Source organism: Macrobrachium rosenbergii, chromosome 3, assembly GCF_040412425.1.
Source record: "Macrobrachium rosenbergii isolate ZJJX-2024 chromosome 3, ASM4041242v1, whole genome shotgun sequence".
Lineage (NCBI taxonomy): Eukaryota > Metazoa > Arthropoda > Malacostraca > Decapoda > Palaemonidae > Macrobrachium > Macrobrachium rosenbergii.
Window position 1 is genome coordinate 57,914,265 of NC_089743.1, and position 27,859 is coordinate 57,942,123.

The 27,859-nt window shown below is 36.9% G+C and overlaps 1 protein-coding gene across 3 annotated transcripts in view; it reads right to left on the minus strand.

Annotated features, from left to right (window-relative positions):
* The window catches only part of LOC136855945 (tRNA (guanine(6)-N2)-methyltransferase THUMP3-like), a 391,317-nt gene that overhangs the window by 107,366 nt on the left and 256,092 nt on the right, over positions 1 to 27,859 (minus strand). Inside the window, exon 1 of one of the 3 annotated variants that reach the window (XM_067133478.1) lies at positions 3,676 to 3,720. The exons of the other annotated variants lie outside the window; for them this stretch is intronic. Coding sequence (XP_066989579.1) covers positions 3,676 to 3,705 — 30 coding nt within the window. The 5' untranslated portion in view covers positions 3,706 to 3,720. Of the gene's footprint in view, positions 1 to 3,675; positions 3,721 to 27,859 lie in introns of those variants that run through there. 3 annotated transcript variants of the gene reach the window in all.

Below are 27,859 nucleotides of genomic sequence, written 5' to 3' on the forward strand. Positions count from 1 at the left end.
CAAAACTCGTTTTACTTTCAATTCCTATTGTAACTGGTAGCCAATGAAGCCCAGTAAATATTGGCATGACCCCATCCCCAGGTGATTGATTCATCACTGATCTGACTGCTATTGAGCTGAACCCTAGAAAAATCAGGCATGATGCGAAAAGAACAGAAAAGGACACCAGGTAGATTCAAAGGGCGCGAAATTCTAGTAGAGACGAACGCAGGAAGGAGGTTCGAAACTGGGGGAGGGGGTTACTGGGTCTGGGATGCGATTTCGACGGGTGAAAACAATTTTGATCCATTATATCTACTCACATCCTGCTACTTACCTGCTTTAACTACTCTGTGACACACCTATTTCCTCATCCTACCATCCTCCAATCCCCTGTACTACCAAATACATACGAGAATTTGCTTCTTCCAGTCCCTCATTGTCCACGCTAATATTCACAGCTCTTACCCTCCTAGTTCCAATTTACCTCCACAACCTTAATTTCATTCACATTTACTCTCAGTGTCTCCTCTTGCAAACATTTGTGTAAATTTTTTCGGTAATCTCAACAGTACTTCTTCCCCAGCCCCAATCAGTACTGTATCATCTGTGAACATCAGCCATCCTACATTCCTTTCACTGTGCATCTTCTTATTCCGGAATTTTACACCATCGTCTAGTGTCCTTTCTCTGGCGTCTTGCATCACTCAATTTATAAAGATAATAAACAGCCATGGATGCATAATACACCCTTAGCTCTGCTCCACTATTTCCACAAAACTAGCCACTTTCATGTATTCTCTCTACTACATGCTTCATTTCCATCACAAAAGCTTTTATGGCTATAAACAGGTTACCGTCTATTCCACAAAAGACACTTGATCCACACGCTCTCTTTCTTGTCTAAAGCCACACTATTCTTCACCCATCAGACCTTCTGTCATCTGTCTTACCTTCTAGATCCGAATCCTGCCATATGCCTACCCTAATACACTAGGCAAGTTATGCCACTATAATTCTAACAGTTTTCGCAATCATCTTTACTCTTGGGCAAAGAAACATTTACTCTTCTCACCCATTTGTTTGGAACCTCTTCCTCATCCAAATATACTTTACACACTTTGGTTATCAACTCAATCACACTTCCATCACTGTACTAAAACATCTTATGTAATCCCATGAACTCCAGATGTCTTTCCAAGTTTTGGCCTTTTAATTTCCCTCCTTATAGCCTCATCTATAACTTCCGCAATCATTCTCAAACTTACCTTTCTGTCTTTAAATCTTCAGCTGAAAATCCTTATGGACAGCGTCAACGGACTATAAACCCAAGAAGGCCCCAAAGGGAAATCAGACTGCAGAGAGAAATTGATTTATGGTTACTAAAACTGGCATCGTGCCGAGAGGGACAAGTTACAAGAAAAGGTTATAAATAAATAAATACGATGGAATAGAAGATAAAGCTGATAAACCTGAATTCAGAAGACGTCTGCAGAAAGCAGGAATGAATCTGCTCCTCGCTTAAACATATGAGATCAGCAGATTCCACACCTGCATTATGCAAAATATTCTATATTTACATTGTAGCCAAGATAAAACTGCTAGTAAACCGAGTAGTATTAACTCTGATACTAGAATATGACACAATGTTTGAAGCAGTAACCTGCTTAGAGTGCAAGCAAAAATAGCTAGGTCAGGTAAAGCAGCATGCTGAGGAGGATGGCTGTTGTTGTAGTATATTCCATGCAACAAATATGATGAACTCACTTTATATCTATGCCACAAGTCAACATTAACAGCAACGGAAGACCACATTGGAGAACGGTACTCTAAACAAGGAAGAAGATACGAGTTAAAACACTTAGGTAAAATAGCATCTTCCTGAAATATTCTAAAACACTGACACAAGATACCAGCTTTTTGAGAAACAGGAAGCAATATTGTGCAAATGCTTCTCGAAAGCCAATTTATTGTCAAAGGTTACACCTAAAATCTTAAAAGAGTCATTGACATTTAAATGTAAATCAGAATGCAAAGGCAAGAATGATCTGGATCGACTAACTGTCATACTTAGTGTTTTAGAAGTGTTAAGCTTCATGCCCAAAATCCTACTCCAATCATGAATAAGTGCCAGATCTCTATTCAAGATTTCTGCAACCACGGACCCAAGGCACAGAAAAGGAACAACAACTAGAAGAGTAGCATCATCAGGAAATGCAATCATTTTGTTCTCCAGACCTTGCCACATGTTACTAGTACAGAAAATAAATATCAAAGGTCCAAGAACACTACCTTGAGGAACACCTCAAATAACATTACTAGAGCTACTATACTAACCCCCCTGGGTTCTACCTATTAAAAATTCATTTAAAATATTAATAAAAGATAAAACAATTCCCAATCATATTATCTTGTAGGTAAGTGCTCCATGATTCACATGGCCAAAGGCTGCACTAAAATCTAAACTGACCTTGCCTGCCTCTGCACCATCATCAAGAGCACTCTGCAGAACGATAGATATTGACAAGACTGCTTCACAAGTACCAAGGCCTTTAAGAAACTCAAATGCTGGTAGCATGTTATTATCTTCAACAAATCTACAAGGTTGTGTAGAGAGCAGCTTCTCAAAAACCTTAAATAAAACAGGGGTAATTGAATTCTGCTTATATTTAGATGGGCATGAGGTGGATTTACTTTCTTACGTAATGCAGTACTGTTTCCTGTCCTCCAAGCAGAAAGAAGACTTTAAGTCCAACCAATACTCTGAAAATAGTAGTAATCTTAGGAGCAATGAAATCAGCAATCTTAAAAAAAAAAAGATGGAAACGATCCCATAAGGTATATGCCACCATAACAGTCAAGGCATAAGCAAAGTTTTGTCTTCTCTAAACCTGAGAGACAGTGGGCACAACTTAATACTCTGGAAAGCATGACTGAGGCAACACCAAGGACTTGCCACACTGTTTACTCACAAAGACTTGACCCAAAAGTTCTGCCTTCTGTTTACGGCAATATGCTGTATAGCAGTTCCATCAGGGGGGCATTCTTGAATCAACAACAAAAAGTGATGACTTGAGGATCAACCACCAATAAACTCTCTCAGCTCTCTCATTCATACCCTGAGCTTTACTTCTAAGGTCAATGAAATTACAATACAACCACTCCAATCAACTGTTCCTCCATAAATGATAAGCTTCTTATCATGGTAGGCAAGCTTAACCATAGCTTATCTTTAAGATAAAACTTGAGGATTTTAAAGGGAATTCTCCTCTCAATAACAGTCTTACGATGATCATTGAAACACCCAATAATATTCGAAATTTTATAAATACCGCCCCACCTGAGCTCAATAACATCATGGTGAGGACCATCCAAATTGGCCTGGGATTTCAAGTATGCTTTTCTTGAAAAGCTAACATCAGAAACAACCTGATCCATCTCCACATTAACCTTAATCAAACTATGACCAGATGAGCCCACTGGCAAACCTACTCCAAAAGATACAATCCTTGTAACGTCTGTGAATACAAGGTCAAGATAGTTGCCAGGCTGGTGGGTGGGTTCATTTATTAACGGCTCACAAACAAAAATAGTGGAAAACCTTAAGGCAGTACCATAATAATTATCTATGACAGTAACTGAGCTCAGCCATTCAGTGTAATGAGCACTGTAAACACCAACAAAAATGAAACTAACCTTGGAGTCAGCTGCCTGAACTACTGCCATTTTGGTAAGCAAGCAGCCATTAACAGAGTCATCCAAACAGGGGTTCCTATGGTTGGTAAAAACAAAGATTTTTAGTCTTCCACAGACTTTAACCATCCGTGTTTCATGACCTCCACACTCATACATGGGACTAAGAGATGTAGAGAATAGCACTGGACTTGAGTAAAATGGGCTTCTTGAACCATGCAGTTAACATTTCTGAAATTATCACCAATCAGACACAAGAGTTTCAGATTATATAAGGATACCAAAATTGACGGCAGCAACATCCAAGTCCTTTTTATTCTTGTATAATCCACCGACATTGCTATATAAAATACAACCTTTCTGGGATTGATTCAATATCGTCAGAAAGAAGAAACAATAAGTAAAAATAGCAAAAAATTTGCAAGCTTAACAAAAGCCATAACAGGAACAACATATACATGTAAAATCAATACTGAAAAGTGTATACCCATAAAAAGGCAAAATTATCACAGAAATTAAATTGGTTAACATGGAAAGAGGGGCACTAACAGCAAACACATATCCATATTTACCAGAAGGAAGGACAGTAGCAATGGTTTTGAAAAAAATAAAAAGTCATGGGTAATGATAAGCAAAAGTAAATGATAATGGAAAGGCAACCTCTTATTAAACCTACACAGCTTCCAGCATTTATTCTTTTTTGAACTTTTGCACAAAGACAGTTGTTTTCCTGTCTACATACTACAACAAAAGATTTTTTCATAAAACTTTCTAATCACTCTCTACAAACTGCCACGTACACATCATTTCCTTAACACCCCGCCCCCGCCCCACACAGAACTGCCATTAACCATAAACATTCCTTGGTTCTTGTGTGCCCCACTGAGCTTTTCCCATTTATGCTGAACCTTTTCACAAACCTGATTCTATGCAAACACCTGCCTTTCTTACCTTCTCAATAAAAACTTTTCCATAGACCTTAGCATTCTTGAGATAAAGTCCTTCATTCAGGTCAGTCACTTAATTATCATCACCATGCCAAAGCATATTATTTATAATCCCAACAAATCCTGGTGTCCTTTCATTCTGTAACATTTGACTTGATCTCTCAACACGTTCAGCAGTCAGCACCACAAGAAGCCTAGGATTCACATTAGCATCTTACGCTTTTGCATCAGGCAGAGCATCTCTCTTCAAAAACAATATTCCAATTTGAATTTTTTATTCTAATATCCTGCTATATGCAGGCGAACTTCATTTGATCTTTTTTTCACTAACCTCTCATCTCATATCCCTTCACGCACTGCTTCCTTTTTCACTGTATGCCTGTATCTTCAAACACTTCCTACTGAACAGTTACCAGTCTTTGTCAACGTTCATCTAATGTAATAGGCATCAGTGTTACTTGAACCAACTCCTAATCTGTTGACAACTTTCCTATTCAAGCGTTAAAACAGAGGACAAAGGATTCTTACAGGAATGTGTCCACAGGAGAGAACAAAGAGTATAGTTTTCGAAGAAGTACCCATCATGCTCACCAATTATCCTATAACTTAAATTTAAATCTTTTCCGGAGGTTGAAACTTTGTAAGTGTTTCGTAACTGACGAATGAAAAAATTAGTGCAAGTGACTCCCTGAGAAACTCACAATGAAAATCTTAAGTTTTTCTTTGACAAATACTTGACAGAAATACTATAAATGATATCGGCTGTACTAAAGTACTGGTGTTAGAGCAAAAATGGGTAGTCGTGGACACCAACACGGCAGACGTTACAAGAAAAAGGTGTGGAATTAACCAAATCCGAATCAGAGACGAAATACTAAACCAAGAAGTATAATTCCAACAAAAACTGTTGAACTAACAGCTTGAAACTGATAATGTTCTTTAAGTTGTACTGCCCATTAAAGCTGCTGCTAAAAAATCAGATATTATGATTATTCTTTGGGAACAGCAAGTTATGACTTATATTTTTAAAGCTTAAAGAATAAGCCTCACACGATGCATTACTAATGGCAAGTCTGTGTACCCAAAGGTGAAACACGAGCTTCTTTCTCTTTTCATTTTCCGTTTTTTCATCTTACCTCCCTTCCCAATTCTCCCCTGGATATCAACTACTAAAGAAAAGAGACGGGAAGAAGTGAACAGCTTACTGCACAGCGCTGGGTGCAGGAAAAACAGAAATGTACGAGTTAGACCTTCCAGGTATTCAGTGGCCCATTATCATATTCTGGAGAATTTTTTTTCATGGACTCCAAAGACACGATTTGCATAAAGATTCATTAAACGGAACATGAATTTGCTTCGCTTGTGCAATTATTTAGACCACATTTAATTGCTCATTAAGCTTCTTTCATCAGTGCTGTCATTAACTTTGTTTCTTTTCGCTGTACATAAATAGCTGATAGCAAGTGGGTGAGAGAGAGAGAGAGAGAGAGAGAGAGAGAGAGAGAGAGAGAGAGAGAGAGAGAGACTAACTTATTAATGTAAACTAAAGTCAAAACAATAAGGATTCTTGACCCAGAGAGAGAGAGAGAGAGAGAGAGAGAGAGAGAGAGAGAGAGAGAGAGAGAGAGAGAGAGAGAGAACTGAACTGAAAGGTGTAACAGAAGGAAAACCTCGCAGTTGCACCATGAATCAATTGTTAGGAGAGGGTGCAAAATATGATGGAGGAAAGAGAATATGAAAGGAGGTACAGTAAAAGGAACGAAAGGGGTTGCAAAGAACCCTAAAGTAATGCCTACAGTGCACCGCATGAGGTGCACTGACGGCACTAACCACCAACGGGGGATGGAGAGAGAGAGAGAGAGAGAGAGAGAGAGAGAGAGAGAGAGAGAGAGAGAGGTTGCTAAAAGACTATACTACGGAAAAGGAGGTCAAAATCAGCCTAAATAATACATTGGATAAGTAAACCACTACTTTTTACTTGTATCATTGTTCCTCAGCCAAGTTTTGGTTTCAATTGCTTAATCATTAAATGATTTCAGCCACTTGCTTTTAGATAATGTATAAAATACCGACCCTAAGAAAAATAAGGAATGAAATTTTCATATGTTATAAAAATTTTATAGACACATGAAATGCGCAATTATCACTTTATGTTATTATGAAACGTAGTTTTAACATGCTATGCAAATTGATGGAAATGGTACTTTAAAGTAAAAAAAAAAAAAAAAAAAAACTCGCAGGGAATTTTCTTTACATTGCTAATCACTTCCAAAATGTTCTAAAGAGATGAACGTCATCAAATAAAAAGGAATAAAATACAAGCCACATTTGTTTAGCGCAACAGACAAAAAGATAAAGATACGCAGGAAATAAATAACAAGGTCCTAAAGACGAAACGGAGAGAAAACCCCCCGGCTGCACCAAGAAGTGGATGTAAAGCAAAAGTGGGTGCAGCTATAGACTAAAGGAACACTGCAGGCACCCTTCAGTAATGCCTATAGAGTACCACGTAAGGAGTAGCAAAGGCACTAACCCCCTACAGGTCCCGTGTTCCTAGGCCTAGCACTCAGGCCGAGACCGGGAGTCTCGAGGTCTGTAACGCTAAAAATAGTATCATTAAACATTGGATCCCGGAGTGAAAACGGATGAAACTACCGATATCGATCAATCTTCTTCTGAAGTAAAGACTTCATTATGCTTTCATCATTTCCCTCTTCCAAAGGCTATACATCTTTAGACTCATTTCCCAATGGAGTCGGCTGCTAGTCGTCCTTCTCAAACAAATTTTGGTCCTATACTCTAATGATCAAATGCCCTCTTTGACTCTTAACATTTCCCCATCTTTTGCACAGCCATTCACACCTACAGTCATATGCCACGCCCGCGCGACAATACCGTTTTAATCCTATATGTTAACCAGGTGCTGATGTTAACAACACGACCAAATCATGCTATTCGGGTTCCATTACCTAAAATCATAAAATAAACTAGTAAAAAATGCGCCGAAGAAGCTTCGGCGGAATCGAGTTTTCTGTACAGCCGCTACAGCGTATAATCAAGGCCACCGAAAATGGATCTATCTTTCGGTGGTCTCGGTATAATGCTATATGAGCCGCGGCCCATGAAACTCTCAGCTGGCAGTGGTGGCCTGTGTTGTTGCGTTAGAAGCGATTATGGCTAACTTTAACTTTCAATAAAATAAAAACTACTGAGGCTAGAGGGCTGCAATTTGGTATGTTTGATGACTGGAGGGTGGATGATCAACATACCAATTTGCAGCCCTCTAGCCTCAGTAGTTTTTAAGATCTGAGGGCGGACAGAAAAAGTGCGGACAGAATAAAGTGTAGATGGACAGGCAAAGCCGGCACAATAGTTTTCTTTTACAGAAAACTAAAACTAGGCGCAAAAGGTATTCGTCATGGTTTTTTTTCAGTAAATTCGCCAACGTAGAGCACAATGCTTGGAGCTGCAACCACACCAAAATATCAGCAAACACTGCTTACTGGCATCCGAGGAAAAACTATTTTCAGGATTAAACTCGTTTGTACACAAAGCGCGACATGTATTTACAGTTGCTGAAAGGGAATAATGATAATAATAATATTAATGAAACAAGACGACCCTGTAACGAGGCTATAATATCGAGAGTTAAAAGCCACAGTAGTGTTACACATATTTAAGTTCAAAGTTAAAAATGAAAAGGAGAGACTTTCAGATACTACTCCGTATCCCTCATCATGAGTAGAACTGATGTGGGATACGGAACAGTATCTGAAAGTCTCTCCTTTTCGCTTTTAACTGTACATAAACATTTTTAACACTACTGTGGCTTTTAATTCTCAATATAATATTAATAATTATTGTGAATATTCTGGCATCAAGCACCCTTCATACCCCAACATAAGATGAATGCGGTAAGGACTGAAAATCTATGAAGCCACTGGTGGGCGCGCAAACGCGCACACTTACACGGACGTGCACATACGAACAGGAAAGGTGCTATTAAGTGACATAAAGAAGAGAATTCATGGCCAACGCATGAGCGAGATAGGCATTTTACGACGAGTCGTGATAAATTCCAACTCATGATTCCCAGAAGAGGAGTATGGATGAATGTGTAACGGAACACGTACTTGAGCCATCTGGTGGTCACTGCTAGAATCTGCATCACTGTCGCTAACACTACTACTAAACAATAATAATAACAGCTGGGTAGTCTATACGGTGTAAATAGAACCTGTAGGGTGGAAAATGATGGGATACAGTCGCAATGGTAAAAAAAAAAAAGTTTAAAGTAGATGAAAGGATGGGTAAGAGTATTTTGAGGAGGTTCAGTCATGTAAAAAGATTGGACGATTACGGGATGGCAAAAAGACTGCACAATTCAAAAGTAATATGCGGGAGGAGAAGATCGCTGGATAGGAGGGGGTGAAAGGGATGCTAGAAAGGAAGAGCCTTAATATATAAGAAACGCGAGAATGCACGAAAGGTAGGGGCGGATGGTGCAGCGAATGTAGAGGGGCATGACAGATTCTTAGTGAGCTTTGCTCGACACATAGAATGTTGCTAACGCTGTGGAAGTTTTACTACACAGAGGATTCAGCAATGAATGAGGCAATGACTGTTGCATTGTTTTTTCTCTTTAACCACCCCCTGTTTGAGAATATGGCTTAATGCTGAAAAATATTACACAATTAATAGTAACGATTATTATTATTATTATTATTATTATTATTATTATTATTATTATTATTATCAGTGATTTTATTGACAATAGTTTAACCAAACCACCGCGTCACATTTCTCAACTCATAGGGCTGACCAGATGGATTTCTCCTCAGATCAATGCCATCATATATAATACAATTATCATTCATGAACGTGTTTTGAACAATCACGTTCAAAAATATTCAGGATAAAGGAACCTTCAGAAATCGACTTTTACTTAATGCCCTTTTTTCCTGCTTCATCGTCATTATTATTATTATTATTATTATTATTATTATTATTATTATTATTATTATTATTATTATTATTTCGACAATACCTGTAATTCTGCTTCAGAATACCTACCAACTTCACGGTTTCATAATAATATACAAGAATTAAAACTACAGTAAATAAATTTCACTGTGAAATAAATAGCCGTTCATTGTCATAACTAGAAGGGTTGCCATTGTATTAATAAGTATTTCTTTGAATACAAATGGCAAAAATAGAAGTCATAATAAGAAGATCAACGATGTCCATTATAATAATTGTTATTATTATTCCAATAGCGCAGTCTTTGCGGAAAAAGACAAAAGACTATGCAGTATTTACAAAACGGAGCCCTCCATATGTAAAAAAAAAAAAAAAAAATGGACTGTGGGAAGAAGGAAAAACAGGTGGAAAATTTAGTAGTCAAGACTGACAGCAAGTAATCATGGTAAGTAAATGCCCAAGAATAAGTAAGAAAAGAAGGGAAGAAGGGAAAGCTCATGGTAGGGATACGAATCAAAAGAAAATAAAATAATGTTATCATCAGAGTCTGATGGAAGAGCCTCAGGGTTCACAACACATATTACTGAATTAACATCCTGTCAAAGCCTGCATGCAAGAACATAAAGGCTAAAAAACAGACAAAAGCAATGATGCCATGAAATGCTCTCGTTAGACGTTTCCAGAACGGAGCTTGACTGCTGCTTGACAAAAAAAAAATAAAAAAAATGTTTTTGAAAATACCTAGTGGTGAAAAGTCTGTGAGGTTAAATTCTAGTACATAACAGAATCAGGACCAAGTTGGTTGCTCTAGCAAATAGAGAGTGGCTGGAAGTAAAACTGGGCATTACCTGGTTATGGCTAAAAGTGAAAATAAAAGCTAGTTTAAGCTGGAGGAAAAAGTTGAGACTGTGACTAGGACCCAATGAGGACAAGCGTGCTTGGTAAGAAAGATTTTTTTAGCTGACAGTAAATATCTGCAGCAGATATCAATGAAGCTACCATAATTGGTCAAATGTAGATTTGTAACGGAAATGTTATTGCATCCATATTTTCAACTTTGTTTTATCCATGAAAGATTTCAATGTTTCGTGAGTTGGCAGTATTATGGAAGGACAAGGACGTGGTTGTAGTATCCTAATCCTTAGGGAATTTTGAGAAACCATAATGCTGTACCTTTCTGCTGCCATCCTCTCCGTGCTATATATATATATATATATATATATATATATATATATATATATATATATATATATATTATATACATATATATATATATATATATATATATATATATATATATATATATATATATATATATATATATATGTGTGTGTGCTTGTATGTATGTTTACACGCACGCATGCACACACACACATGTGTATATGTATATATAAACATATATATATATATATATATATATATATATATATATATATATATATACATATATATATATATATATATATATACATCAAGACAAATACATCCATAACCATTAATAGCGAGAGAGAGAAAGAATATTGAGGACTGATAAGAACTGCAGATGAGCAAATGTCAACAGTGATCTTAGCCTTGTCACTGCTATACTAATGGTGAAACTAACCCCCCCAACCATAAAAAAAGCTGACGCTGTATATACTGTAGGTGATATATAAAAGCGTTTTGAAAATTAACATGAAAAAGCTTTTGTAATTAAATGTTGAATTAACATTTCTAGACACCACACCTGAGGAAGAGCAAACGATGAATGAGGACTGCTGTGACACTAAGCATGTACCATAACATTCTAATGGAAAACAAGTACCCGGGCATGGTGTAAGAAGACGAAAACTGTGGATATCAGATGAGACTGAGATACGCTGAATATTCGACAAAAGCAGAAGGAATGTATGGACAAATTTATGAGGAAGTTTGTAGAATGTAAGGCAGTAATTGCTAAATGTTCAGGTTTAGATAGTGAAGATAAACGAAGGTCAAGAAGAGATAAAAGAATAATTGGATAAACAGGCTGATGATCTTGACAAAATCATCTATTTAGAAAGTGGCTTTAATTTTAGCGTAGCCCACAGAATTATCAACGAAACATCCAAGCGTGAAAAAAAGGAGGAATACACTTGACAAAGGGGGACAGGTCAATAATAACATCAGAAGAATAAGAGAGAACAGGCTGGGTGGAAGTTTTGAATTTTCCAGTAATAAATGCGAGGAGTATAATTCGACTGATATACCAGAGGCTGACAAAGACCTGAATGCATTTATGAATGAATTCACTGCTTGTGAACTGAGATGCATAAAACGGCTTTAGAAGATGGAAAACTTCAGGTTATGATGGAATCACTGCGCTGACGATTTCACCCGAGATTAAAATGGCACCTACATACTAACTAAGACCTGCAGAATATGCAATGAAGATAGAAAGCCTGATAATTGGGGACTGAAATCGTAGCAAAGGATATCAAGAAAGGTGAAAGCATTACAATTTCGTCGAATATAATGAAAATATTCAGCACGTTTATTCACAACAGGCTAGAAAATAAAACGATCAAAAGCTTACCGATGAACAAGCTGATTTCAGAAAAGGTATAAGTTCCACAAATCGAATATATGTGTTGAGACATATATGTAGCAGTAAATGGAATTCAAAAATAATCTTCTGATGACTTTCGTTGATTATGATAAGACATTTGGCAGCGTCCTCAGACCAATATCATAGATCTTGCGTCACTATGGCAGTCCCTTTAAATATGTAGAGCCAACGAAATTATCCAAGCACGAAGTAGATGCAAAGGTGATATTGATGGGATCTCCTCAAGGGACTTTAAAGTGAATATTGGGGTGCTACGGGGAATGTTACTTTCGCTGTTTGCCTTCTCTTACTGTGTGTAATGAAAAGAAAGTGGTCTGAGATGGCTGAGAAGGTTTATCTGAGGAGCGACAGGAACCTGACAGACTTCCAATGTGCAGATAATGCTGTTTAAATTAGCAAACACATGTTATGCAAAACTTGCTTAACAGAATGCATCATATACTAGGAGAGATAAGACTCAAACTAAATGAGATGAAATAACAACAGACGGAGAGAGGATTTGAAAGGTTAAATTCTTTAATTATTTATGAACAAAAATATACACTGCAAGTTCTCTTCAGCTGAAATTTAGTGAAAAATTATAAAATTGCAAATCAAACAATGCACGCTCAATAAGATAGATTGAAATTGCATATGAAACTAAGTTTATACATAGCCTAAGTTAAGCATACCTTAGTTTAACCAGACCACTGAGCTGATTAACAGCTCTCGTAGGGCTGGCCTAATAGGACCTGTATTGTTATACGAACATGAATCATGGTATGACAATGAAACAATATCTAAAAAATTTTGTCGATTTTAGAATAAAGATTTAAGAAGCGTGGTGAAGAGTCAAATGTCAGGACAAGAGTTAGAAATGGTACCTTAAGAGAATGTAAGGAAGTTCCGTATGTAGGTGAAATAATAGTGAAAGGGAGATTGAAGTGGTTGGACATGTCCTTCGAACAACCCCCTTGGAGAACAGGACGTGATAGTGTTAGGAGAGTTGCAAAATCCCTGACCTACTTGGATGGAAACTGTGAAAAGGGGGGCCAGAAATGAGTGGAGATTTGTAGAAGATAAAGCAGGGGAAAGACATGACTGGCGAATTTTCAAAGCTAATCGCCTATTCCATCATGCTGCTTAGGTGATGATGATGATGCATGTAGGTATGTATGTATGTATATATATACAGTATATATATATATACATGTATATATGTATATGTATATGTATATATATATATATATATATATATATATATATATATATATATATATATATATATATATATATATAAAACATTGAGTAAAAAAATACAGTAATATAATTGATAAATTGTATATTTTAAGATACAAAAATATACAAAAAGGAGATAAAAATTAGGGAGCTTTCGACCGTTTGCGCAACGGTCCTCTTCAGCCAACTCTGAAGAGGACCGTTGCGCAAACGGTCGAAAGCTCCCTCGTTTTTATCCCCTTTTTTGTATATTTTTGTATCTTAAAATATACAATTTATCAATTATATTACTGTGGCTTTTTTACTTATTATTTTCGATCACAATATAGTGATGCTCCACAGTTAATATATAACATTGTCCAGAGCAAACAAATTGACCTTAATTAGGCCGTGGGTTACTCGATATAACCGTCGAGAGTTTCACAGTTGGAAATGCAATGTTAAGGAAATGCAATGTTAAGGCAGACTTTCCCGTGGATCCCATCAAAACAAGATAAATGAGTAAGTGACATCAAAATTTTTTGATAATCTATTTTGCAGCAGATTATCTCCCAGACAGAAAGTTGGGATTCAATTACATTTCTGGGGTAAACCATTTTCTTGGACACTCCCTTAATTTTTCGCTTTTTTCACACTTTTTAGATACTTTTGTGTATCCAAAAAGTGTGGAGAAATCTAGAAGGTAAGAAGTTAAGAGACCATTGTGGTTATTATGATTAAATACTTATCTGATAAAGTAGTAATCAATAGATTCTACACACACAGGCGTACATACACACACACACACACACACAAAACACACAACACACACACACACACACACACACACACACACATATATATATATATATATATATATATATATATATATATATATATATATATATATATATATATATATATATATAATTGTAATCGGAATGAATCGGAATGACTAACCTTTTTCTTGGTCAGGTCAAATATGCGACCTTGTTCTGACAGGCCGGATGCGGGTTCGAGTCCTGCTATGGACGTCAGAATTGCTTCATATTCTCGCATTTGGATCTCAGGATCTCTCGTGACAAGCGAATCCAGAAGTGTGAAGAATTCCACAAACTAAGAGAGCATTGTGGTTATTATAATAAATATATATACCGTATGCATGTACATGTATATAAATGTATATAAATATATATATATATATATATATATATATATATATATATATATATATGTGTGTGTGTGTGTGTGTATATATATATATATATATATATATATATATATATATATATATATATATATATATATATTATATATATAATGTCCGATATAATGTTTATATTGATTCTGTCCGGGTTTACTTGATTCTGATGAATGAACGCAGGGAGTTCCTTATATTATTAAGAAATCAACTTAGCATACATCTGACTCAATATTAGGACAACTTCGTAGACAAACAAAGGAAAATCTGTGGCTTAGGGTATTCTTCATGTGAGGGAAAATTACGTAAACTCAAGGGTTCTCTTAACTAGTTATATTTATATAACAAACACAGATCAGAAGAATGACGATTACTGGGCAGGTAATAATAAGGGCCTGCTAAATGAATGAATCCTGCACAGAATAAATATTCTACACCGATGATGTCTTCATAACACGAAACATCGCAGTGGGGTAGAAGGGGGACTGCACATGGATAGAGCGAGTGGTTCCACAGTATCTGTAATATGTATGCAAGACGGTTACTTGCAAGAATAATAAGACGCTCAAAGGGAACTGAGGGGAAAAGCACAAATGGTGCCAAATAACTTAGTTCAACACTAAATGCATAATTAAGTTAACACTGAATGCTCCAACACAAATTACTGAAGGTGATTGCACAATGGAAAATAAATGAAAAAATCAGACAGAGAAATAACAGGAATCGTGACTGACTAAGAAACCTTATTTCGGTGCATTACCTTCGTCAAGCTGATGGTGTTCCCGTTCGATAGGGCGCTGGCAATGAAAGAGGGAATTAAAATGCCACTACAAAGGTATACTGGTTCGAACCCTGGAGTCGAACATGTGGAAAGTTCGAGAGTCAGGCATGCTTAAGGACATCTGTCCCCGGCGGTGTTCGGAACGCTTCTCTCCCTCAGTTTCCATTGCATATCTATAAATAACCTTCGGAGATTACACCATCGCATCTTCGCAGATGGCGCAAAGGACAATCTTCATCATGTTTTCTATAATGAACGCATGGTATCAGTCAACCTCGTGGAGGGTTAACAGGGCACGACTTTCTCTTTTTTTTTTGGCTCCTCCCTTGTTGCTGCTTGACGCCAAGAAGGTACGACGATCACCTGGGAACAAGGCCTTAGGCAGTCATTTTGAACAGAGAGAAGGGTTAGGCTTAACCATTTTGGGGAATGAAGGAGAGAGTTATGAAGGGGTGAGTGGAAACCCACAGCTCTATTAATTAAAACAATTGAAATGAACTTTATTTCTTTCTCCGCTACGTTGCAGATGTAAAAACGGACACAGGTGGCTTGGAAAAGAGAGATCGGGTGAGAATGATTATCAGCAAGCAAATTCACTTAAAGACTTTACTTTACTCCTCTCACATTTCCCTTTGGTACCTTATAATTTAACTTAAAACTTCTGCATAGCAATTAATTTCAGAAAGTAAAACAACACTGTGACATATACATTAATGCAGAATAAACACTTGCTGCTAGATATGACATTCTTATCATTAAATTTCTATTACATTAAGGCAGCGTTAATCAGAATATTTTCACAATGTAATGGTATCGTTAAAACAACGAATTAATACTAGATTAATTCTAGATACTTCATTCATTCTTAAAATAATAATTGATTACGAATTTTACTCACATGCAGTTAGTCTGCCTTAAAGAGGCATTACAGTAAGGTTAACATGGGCTTGGTTAGGTGTTTCTACCATACTTCAGCAACAGCTCAGCGCCATTCGGGCACTATAAACACATAGCCACGAGTCTGAGACTCGAGATTTATTACAGAGATTCACAAAGAAAATAGGTGACAGATTCAGAGTAATCAATAATTGTTAATAAAAGATGATGATTAAATATGCCGAAATTACATTCTTTAGCCTATGGAAGAAAAGCTAGGTTCATTCTTAGCCAAAGAAGGCCGCAAAGGTAGCCAGAGGACGCGACTCCTCCGGCAGGATCATTTGGGGTGTTGTCCTGTTTGAGGATGTAGAGGGGTCTTCTGGCTGACTCTCAGCCTTCAAGCAGCACTGTTCAGCGGGGTGCCCTGTTCTCTTGCAATACCCACACACAGGTCTCCTATGGGGGTGCCCATTCTTGTGAGGTTGCTGAATGCAATGGCACCTTTCCCTTCAAGGTGCCGTCCCAGGATCAGAGACACTTCTTTGGTAGAGTTCTGATAGGTCGTCAGGACCTTTTCAATATAGTTGAGCCAGGCTTCAGGTTCTGCTTTGTCCCATTTTCTTATGAGGGTGCCTATACTGCTGAGGGTTGAGTGAAGAGAGGGTTGTGCCTGTCGTGAGCTGCCATTGCAAGCTGATGAGCTCTTTCTGTCTTCCTCTCCTGTCTTCCTGCCTCTTCCCGTTTCTCCTGGGCTATTCTTTCCTTCTCCTTCTCCTGCCTTTCTTTCTCCTTCTCCTGTCTGTCTGCCTCTTCTCGTTTCTCCTGGGCTTTTTTTTTCTTTCTCCTTCTTCTGTCTTTCTGCCTCTTCTCCTTTCTCCTGGGCTTTTCTTTCTTTCTCCTTCTCTTGTCTTTCTGGCTATTCTTGTATCATTAAAATTTTCTTATATCAGTAAGTAGATTTGTTTGGCTAAAAGTTCATGACCTTCATTTATAACTGAATTTATATAACTTTGGCATGTTCCAAAATTATTATCGCCACTATTTTACCTAATTTAATTTTTGTTCGCATTAGGTAAGTTTAAAATATTGTTACAGGACTATTTTAAATGGTTGCTTAGGCATTGCTTTATATAAATATATGAGCAATTTCATGAATCTTTCCGTCAAAATGTTTAATTCCATTATTCAATCTTGCTTGTATTTTATTTAATTTTGGTTCATTTTTATTTATGTACTGATTTCATTCTATTATTATATTCTATTTCATTAAAATTCACTTGCTACAGTTTAAAGTTTTTCACTAGCATTTTCATTCGTGCAAGTCATTTCTGATTCCCATTTTCTTTTTGTTTTTACTTACAAAATTAAGTTCCTTTAGTATTTGAACTTGCAAACCCGAAGGGATACTCGACTCTTTGCATGTCAGTAACTCAAGTAAGACCAAAAGTATGTAAAGAGCTTTGAATAACACTCAGTGAGGTAAAACAGACAGGCAAATGAACTGAAAAATCAATTATGAAAATAATAAATATCTCGACTCTGAAACAGAAATTGTGCATTTTGTAACAGGGCAATGGAGTGACCCAAGTCCATGTATAAGAGAGGTCTTCGAAAAGGGAGGCAGAAAGAAGGCAAATATTGATAAGAGAGTGCCTGAAGTTTTGACAAATTGGTAAATATTGCGAAGCTTATTTGAAGATCATTTTCTCTTGCGGTCAAGATATTGATTAATTAATAAGAGATTAAACTTTACATTTGTTAGATCCTAAAGGATTTCAAATTTATTGTTGCAGCATTAAGGTTAGGTGAGTGTGGTCCTTTGCACTGCTTAAGTTCACTGTGGCAAGGTTGTGGATAAGAAAATGTGAACCTTTGCACTAATTGAACCCTCAGGGGCAGCACCACCAGAATAACCAAGAGCAGTAATTTACCATGGACTTTCTCTTACCAGATCTGCAAATCTCATTACTATATATATATATAATTTATATATATATATATATATATATATATATATATATATATATATATATATATATATATATATATATATATATATATATATATATACACATATATACACACAGGAACACAAAGTACTTCATCAGTTTTAATAACCCTTGGGTGTAAGTTATTCCCGAAGTACAGTTATACTTTGAAAGCACTGTCACTTTGTTTTACACTTATTTTTCTTTATATTATTAGAAAAAATATTCACGAAACTGAACTGCTGCCAAAAACAAACCAAACTGAGAGAATGGAAGCGAGGGGAAAGAGTCAATAAAACCAGCAGGATTAAATAGGGGAAAGGCTAAGTGAAAAGGAGAATATAAAATAGGTAAAGGGGAAGGGCTGAAAAAATATATGAAACCATGGAACTGTGTGGAGAGAGAGAAATTCCCTGGAATAAAACAGAAAATAAAAGAAAATGGTGATTCGGTGGAGGGCCGAAATCAAGAATAACTTTCACTTCCACTTGCGATATACGAAATAAAACTAAAAGAAAGCTCTCTATCTCCAGCACATTATATCATGGTAATATCCCTACACATACACGCGCGCACACTCTCACACACATATATATATATGTGAGTGTGTGTGTGTGTGTGCGCGTGTGTGCGCCCGCACGTTTGTGTTAGTTTGCATCACTACAACAAGTTTCCAATTCATGGGGTAACTCTACAGGAAAACAAAAGTCACTGCTATATTCATACTTGAATTCCTGAATCAAGGTTCAGCCCTTTGCCAAAATCGTCTACAAAATCAGCTACCATATATACAGCTTGCATAGAATGCAATGTCACAAGTTCATGGGATTACAATGAGATGCTGTAGTGTCTGAAAATGGCATATAAGGTGTGGCTAGAGAAGGGAAAATGCTGCAAAGGTATAGGAATGGCGGAAGAATGACAGCAGCTGGTTCTGTAATTAAATCAAAACAAATACAATGGATGAGAGAAGAGCTGAGCCACAGAATAAGTGACACAAGAGAGGTAGCAGTGTGTGTGTGTGTGTGTGTGTGTGTGTGTGTGTGTGTGTGTGTGTGTGTGTGTGTGTTCCAACGACTGGGTTGAGAATTGAATTGTCAGTGGAGGCCACAGTAGGAATGTATGAAGGGATGGCTGAGCTAACTCTTCTCTGTGGAAGTGAAGAATGGATGGTGAATACAAATGATACAAAAAAAAGGTGAAGTTTCCGAGATTAACTGTTTGAAGAGCATATGCCACGGTAAAAAGAATATGGAGATAGGTAGAAAACGTGGTAAAAAGGTTAGCCTAGGTGAAATGATGTGCAGAGTATTTGAATATGGATCGGTCATGTGTAAAGAATGCTCGACGATAAGATGGATAACTGGCTAGATACAGGTGCTGGAAAGGAAGAATCCTGGAATGCATATAAGAGTGAGATGAATGGCATAGTGTGTTTGAGTGTGTGTTTGGTGGGGGGAGGAGGGTTTCCATACACTGCTGATGACCCGTTTTGTGTAGGTGGATGAAGTGGCTATTGTAGCAGTGCAAGGGGTTCATCCACAACTCAGCAATAAAAGTATGAATGTGGCAGTGAAACTTGTGTTGTAATTTCTCTGGAGCCAACCCTGGCAGGAAAAAAATTATTGTTACTATATATATGTTAGGTTAACGTAAATTTTTCAATTTATTTTTGGCTTTAAGTAAATTTAGATCAGCCTTGTTTCTTTGTAAAAATTAAGTGTAGAGTAATTTTCAAGTATTTGTTTACAGTTTTGATGCCTCCTCCCCGCTTGTTTACATTTATTAACTATCGTATTATCGATTGTTCTATTATTTTATTTTTCCAGTGCCGCTGGATGCTTGTGGTCAACGTTTGGCCGTGAATGTCATGGCCCAATCAGTGCGGGCTTAACTTCTCCCTTGATTATTATTCAGCTGGCGCCTTTTGGAATATTATCTTGGCATCTTTGAAATAATTTTGGATTTATGTTGTCCTTCGTGGGTGCTCTCCTGTCACCTGTGACGCGAGTTTCCTACTCTATGTGGCTCTCAGGTACTTCCGTCACCTGCAACATGTTACCTGTCATTACCCTGGTGAGAAGGATTTTCTCAGGGCATTGATGGCGTCGCTGTTCTCCGTCATCAACAGGATTTTAATTGCCACTTGTTCACTTCTGCCAGGACACCTTTAAGGCTGCTGTTGGGAGCAAGTTTGCTCTTGAGGAGGCCGGTAGGGTGGTCATACCCAGGTAGGAGTGAATATCTCTGTTTTGTCGGGCAGGACCACCTTAGACGCTGGTATTTGACCTGGTGTGTGTGACCTCTCTTGGCAGCAGAGGTAGCAGTTGGATCATGGCCTTCATATTGCTTCATTTTTTCTCCTAATGTGAGATTACTGTTAAAATATTAATATATGTTATCATTTAATATGTTTAGCCATTTTTGTGTTGTGACGGTAGTGCCCACAGAGAGTTAAAATTATATTGTTGTGTAAAGATTCATTGCAGTTTAGTTTTGTGGTGATGGGTAGGAGATTAAGTGTTTTCTTGCTATTTATTCTCTGCCTTCCTTTACTTACTTTTAGCTTCAGGTTACTGTGTTCCGGTTTGGCCAGCAAGTGTTGGATTCAACCGAGTATTTGCTAATTTTCTTTACTTTGTTGGGGCTTAGCTTTATTAGCTGTAGGTAATCCTACGGGAATTGTAAAGGACTGGTATTTGTCCTTTTTTGTAGTCTTTACGTTCTTTTCAAAGACTGAAGGTTGGTTTAAATATGTTGTTTCTTTAAGTAATAAATATTGTTACATTTTCTCAAGTGTTTATTGTTTTGTTTCCACTGACCCTTTTGTTCTGAGTTGCCTAATACACTGACTACAATCTAAAGACCTGTACCACAACTCCAAAAGAGCTGTAACAAAATATGTATATAATATATATATATATATATATATATATATATATATATATATATATATATATATATATATATATATATATATTATATATATATATATATATATATATATATATATATATTAGAGCAAGAAACTTAATGGATAAGTATAAAGGTAACCCAGAACCAACTCACATAACTGTTACAGCAATTTCATATAATTTATAGCCTATGGTAACTTGTATTTTTTAATCTATCATTAAACTTCATAGATATATTTGCTTATTTTTCCGTATGAGATATTTTCCTGCAAAATAAATAACTACTAAAAGCGTAGCTCGGCAAACACTCTCCCACACCGCAGCTGACATGTTTTCCTACCGACGCTTACAAGATTTGTAAATTACACAAAATCATTCCAGTACAAAAAAAATATTAAACATATGTGTGTCTCTTTAGCATATAAGTAATCCAGCTTTAAATATAAAAAAAATTATGAGAGAGAGAGAGAGAGAGAGAGAGAGAGAGAGAGAGAGAGAGAGAGAGAGAGAGAGAGAGCAGTAACTGCGTTGTCTTTCTCAGTTCCTAATGCATACCTGTATACACATGCACGCGTACATGAGGTACACTACTGTGTTAAACCATTCAACGCATGTCAGTGAAAATACCAAACCTTATTATATAATGCAGAGTAATTTTGTGTATTTTAACCCCGAAGACCACAATATAAGCGGCACAAGAGATTTCTACAGAATTAGTTGACCACTATTTACTGTCATTGGTCCCCCAAACTCACATCTGTCCAAGTGTGGAAGCAAGGGCCTCATGATTGGCAAGATCAGTGAAAAATCATACGAACTTCATGACTAGAAACTAGTGATTTCTGTACAAAACTGGAAATTGAGAAAAGTGCATAGCAAGTACTCGGATCCTTACTAAGACACAATGGCAAACTAGAAAACAGATGATTACATTCAGCAAAGGCATTTAGGCGTTTTGCCTACAGGCGTTCAAAAGTTCTAAATAATATGGTTAACAAAAATAGGGCGGTCATCGGCAGGGCAAGAGCAACCATGCCCACATTTAACTAATGGAATAACATTACCAATTCTCCAAACCACACTTCTAGCTCAAGAAAAAATTAAAATGCCTTTACTTCTCAAATAATACTCTGTGGAAATCAAATATATGGGCCTGCTGTAAAACCATCTTTAAAATCCTTGGATTCCTTCATAACAGGGAAGTCAGAATGAGCTTTTAAATCTACTCTAAGGAAATGCAAGCTGGTTAATCACCTATTAGAAAATGTTTAATAATGGGATTTTTTTCTATAAATAACACTTCATCACCTCTCTTTATTGGAGCCAACTGTTTTATTGAGGCTATAAGCGTAAATAAAACCCTCCTATCAGCAAGAAAACTTGCTCCCCCTACCCATAGACAATGCATAAAATACAATCTTATCCCATTTATGTTATATATATATATATATATATATATATATATATATATATATATATATATATATATATATATATATATATAAAAACAGGGTATACTCTGAGCTGTCAAGTGGTTTAGGGGTTCAGTCAGGCACTGCTCTGCTGTTCATCTCATATGCTTACTGTGCGGCACAAGCTAGTGTGTAGAGCAGTGCTCTCAATTTGATTAAGAGGCAAAGATATCAGGAATAAGGATAGTTAATATCTTTCCCATCTCCATTTTGAATGGTCAGGTTTGTTGTGATTGTGTTTTACCAAGGATATGTAGGCAATTATTGAAGCCCAAATGTTTGTGCAAAACGCATCCACAAGACGAAAAGTATGAGAAGTATGGCAGTGCAAAGTGTAAATATTCCTTCTGCAATGTCAACCTCTATTCATGAAGATATTTTCAAAAAGAAAGACACTGAAGAATATAAGGGAAAATACATCTGGATTTCGTCACTACAACACTGCAAGTTGTATATAATATTGAATATCCGCATACCTTCATATGCATCAGTGGGGGTCGGATTCGTGTCACCTATCGAGGTCAGCCCGAAACATGTAAGAAATGCAGAAGCAAGGGACATCTCAGAGCTTTCTGTCATGTTGATATCGAAACAAGCGCGTGGTTTAACTTTAGAAGCACAGAGTTCCTAACTAAAAAAAAAAAAAATTAAATAAGTAAAAAATGCGCCGAAGTTTCTTCGGCGCAATCGAGTTTTCTATACAGCGTATAATCAAGGCCACCGAAAAAAGATCTATCTTCCGGTGGTCGCGGTTTAATGCTGTATGAGCCGTGGCCCATGAAACTTTCACCCACGACCCAGTGGTGGACTGTCCTATAGCGTTCCCAGAAGCACGAACATGGCTAACTTTAACCTTAAATACTACTGCGACTAGAGGGCTGCAATCTGGTATGTTTGATGATTGGAGGGTGGATGATCAACATACCAATTTGCAGCCCTCTGGCCTCGGTAGTTTTTAAGATCTGGGGGCGGTCGGACGGACAAAGCCATCTCAATAGTTTCTTTTACAGAAAACTGAATGTGACGAAATAAGCTTTTGAGAACTCATCCGAAAACTGTTGAGAGCAAGCAGCGGCAGATACAGACGGTATTCAGAAAGTACTGTAGATGGAAACAAGGCAAATAAATACAAATTTAGTGGGCTTGGTAAAGGGAAAAGGGTGATGAACAAAACTGACATGGTAATATCGGTCAAAATATCATGATGATTTCATAAAAAATGATGGTAAACACATGACACATTATTGCGATGATAAATACCATGATGTTAAAACAATGGGTGCTACAAATACAGCAAAGATTGACAGAAATCGTAAAGGAAAACAAAAATACTGATGATTCAAGTGGTTTTCAACAGATTTTACCTCAGACAACTCAATCCAAATTCCGGTCCTTGGAAACAACATGACTACAAATGACGAAAATTCCGGTATTGATGACTGTATTGGAAAATCTGTTAAAAAAATCTTGAGGAACTTCTTCAGATTGTAAAAATATAGACAGGAGGGTTGACATCACAATAGATATGAAATGACAAAGATGTCGCTTGTAATATGAAAGTAGCAATCAAAATTCCGACAATGTCAAAAGGTCAAAAAGGTCACCAAAAAGAAAGGCTACAAAAACAGGTAGAAAAAAAATGTGAAAACTCAGAACATTTTAGGAAAATAAGGATAGCAATAATCACTTTAAATATTCTGAACTGTCAAAAAAGAAATAGAGCTCTTAAAATCAGTCATATTAAAAAATAAAACTCATATCTTTCTTCCAAAGAATAACACCAAAGATGTGAACTGATGTTTTTCTTATTACGCAAATTCTATCTAGTGAGACTGGTCTACTATTCAACAATATTTTGAAATACTGGTGATAAGTGTCTAATTTAAACTAACGGTAACAAACTGTAAGAAAGACATTTTCTAAGAACTTTTCCAAAAAATACAGGCAATATAATTTTAGAAAAAACTGACTAACAGAGATAAATGGCAATGGACAGCTGGATGCCAAGCAAGTGTATGCCAAGAGATTGGTTGTCCAAGAATCCATCAGTGGCACTGTGGATTAGTTTTGCTGGGTCCTCATCAGAAATGCAAGCAGGAGGGTGTTGAGGATGCACGATCGAGAGATAATCTGTCACGAGCATTTGTTAATTTTTATGGAGGAAGTGAAGCATTCACTTGAATAGGTGTATAGGAACGGAGCTTGTTTGATGTAAGAGTGGGTCTGAGACAACAGTGTCAATCTCCAAGGCGGTTTAGTGTCCATGAAAAAGCTACATCGAGAAGTCAAAGAAATAAATATAGGTCCAAAGTTGTGTTCTCAAACATACTCCACCCCTTCTATTCTTGCGACATTCAACTCTGTCTTCCCTCTATTCATCACATTTAACATATCGATATGAGAGTCACTACATCGACCATGGATTACATTCACTTCACACAGTAAATCTTCATTTGCCTCTTTTATTCTGAGTCATTTGCTTACTGATATTTCTCTCTGCATTCACCCCCCAGTAGATCAACTTCCTGTTTTCCCATAAGCTCTTATTCATATTCACCCTCTGTTTATATTGCCTTCTTCCTCCATTTCATTTTTCCTTGACTACCCTTCACATCCTCCCGTATACCTGTGCATGATCTCTATGTTATGTAACTGCTTCTCAGATATCTCATTTTTTCATTTACTAAACCTTGTCATTTTCATCCCACCTCATACTGTTTTTGTTCACTCTTATTACCGCCACTTCCCTTTCGTAATACTTGATTGTCGTTACCTTCTTCAGAGTCCCATATTTACTCACTCATCTCGAATTTGTATTTATGTCTATCTTAGCCCTTGCTGCAACTAAATAACAACCAGCTATACTTATTATCACTTCTTCGCTTACAATAACATATATCGTCTTACTCTCCATCCTACTCTTTTCTAAAACACAACCTAATAAACTTTTTCTTACCCTACTCTCTTCTAAAACACAACCTAATAAACTTTTTCTTACCCTTCTCTTTCCAAAGTATTATCATAAATATTCCTCTTTGGAAACCTGTATTTCCAACACCGTACACCTTTCCACATGCATCTCCACAAGATTCACACCATTCTCATTTAATCACAGAATCATGTACCTACCAATGCCATCTTTCTCTACCACCTACCTTTACATCTAAATCACCTTGCAAAACCTCCATTCATATTCTCCAAACCTAGCTAGGCAAAGATTCAATTCTACCAATAAATCTCTTTCACTTTCATCATTTTTCATTCCTGCCACATTCTATCTTGCCCACAAAATCCTTGACCTAACACATCTGAACCCTTTACACCTCACAAAATCTTGCTAGCTCTACAAATGCATTAATGATGGCTCTTAATCTAAAATATAATTTAACCTGTACCAAAAGATCTGAATGTACAAAAAATGTAAGCCCAGCATGTTTTGTCTTAGTTGCAGTGTAGATCGATAATACAGTTAGCAAATACATACACATTAAAAGTAACAAGATGAACAGAAAATTCTTCAAAATGCCAACTAATACTGGATGCATGAAATACTGCAATGTACTGCCCGATATCTGTTACTGCAAAATTAAATTTTATGTTACAAAGTGATGTGCAAAGGCAAGGTGAAAATACAATTAAAACACTGACTGCAGCATTAAAAAACCATACAGTAATTAATCAAATAGTACTTCAGAGATAATTACTAATCACCACCTGCTGTACAGATTCTCTTTTTAAACCGGGAATAGCTAAAAACCAGACTATTCATTCTACAAGAAAGGTGCTGGTACGAGGCTGCTTCAGCTAACGACAATAAAAAAAAAAATTGCAAACAAATAATAATCGGCTTCCGGATATTAAACCTTTTGATCACTTATGACACAGGATGAGTTTCAAAAATCCAAGCTCATGTTATTCATGCTTTTACACCTCATTTTCTGCAGTTTTCATCTTTTTGGCCTTTTTTTTTTTAATTTCCTTCTCTGGACACACCACAATTCTTCTGATTTAAAGCAATACCAGAATGAGTATCATACGAGGAATAGTAAATTAACACGTTGCATCTATCACTCTGGGACAGACAGAGCTCACAAAAGCCTACTGACTGAAAGGGTTAATGAAAGAAAGTTATTTTCTTCCATGAAAGGGGATGGGACCAGCAAAAGCAAAAGTAAACCAATGGTGTTGGAGGAAATAGACAGGTTTAGCCAAGAAGCTTAGCATTACTACAATGTATATTTAGCCTATTACTGTTGACAGTAAAAATAATTACTGGTCATGAATTCATGTAGGGCACAGATTGGAAATAATGACGAGAACCTATAGAAACCACTGAATTATTCTCAAGAGGAGAGAGTTAACAGTAAATGTGAACGGGAGTAAGGTTATGAGCATATATATACCAACAAGAATGACGGTTTAAGATTGGAAGCAGTTGATTTCTATGGGTATCTGGGAGTGAGGATAAAGAAAAGAGTCGAGTCACACAATAAGAGGTGTGTGAAGAAAGGTAGCAGGGTGCGTACAAGCGATTTGGAAGAGAGCTGAAGTGTCAGTGGAGGCCAAAATTGGAATATATTTTGCGTGGTTAGCTGAAAATACTCGAGAAAGAAGAACTGTGGAAGCTTTCATTTTCTGAACGCAAATGGAGGCAAAAGTTGAAGTGGTTGAGATGAATTATTTGCGAAGTATATGTACAGCAAGAAAGATTTACAGAATGACAACTGTAGAGACATGTTATAAAAGTGCTGAAAAGTTTAACGCATATGAAAAGATGACTGGGTGTTTTGAGATTGTTCAGTCACGTGAAGTAGTGGAGGATGAAGGACTGGCCAAAATAACTTTAAATCGGAAGTAGTAAGAGGAAGGGGGATACATGAAGGGGAAAGGAAGGGCATTAATATGCAGGAAGGGAGGGAGACATGCATGACGGAAGTTAAGTTAAGTATACCTTAGTTTTACCAGACCACTGAGCTGATTAACAGCTCTCCTAGGGCTGGCCCGAAGGATTAGGCTTATTTTAAGTGGCTAAGAACCAATTGGTTACTTAGCAACGGGACCTACAGCTTATTGCGGAATCCGAACCACATTATAGCGAGAAATTAATTTCTTTCACCAGAAATAAATTCCTCTAACTCATCGTCAGCCGGCCGAAGACTCGAACTCGGGCCTAGCGAGTGCTAGTCCACAGCTCTACCGACTCTCCCAACGAAGAGCCATGACGGAAGTGAATGGCA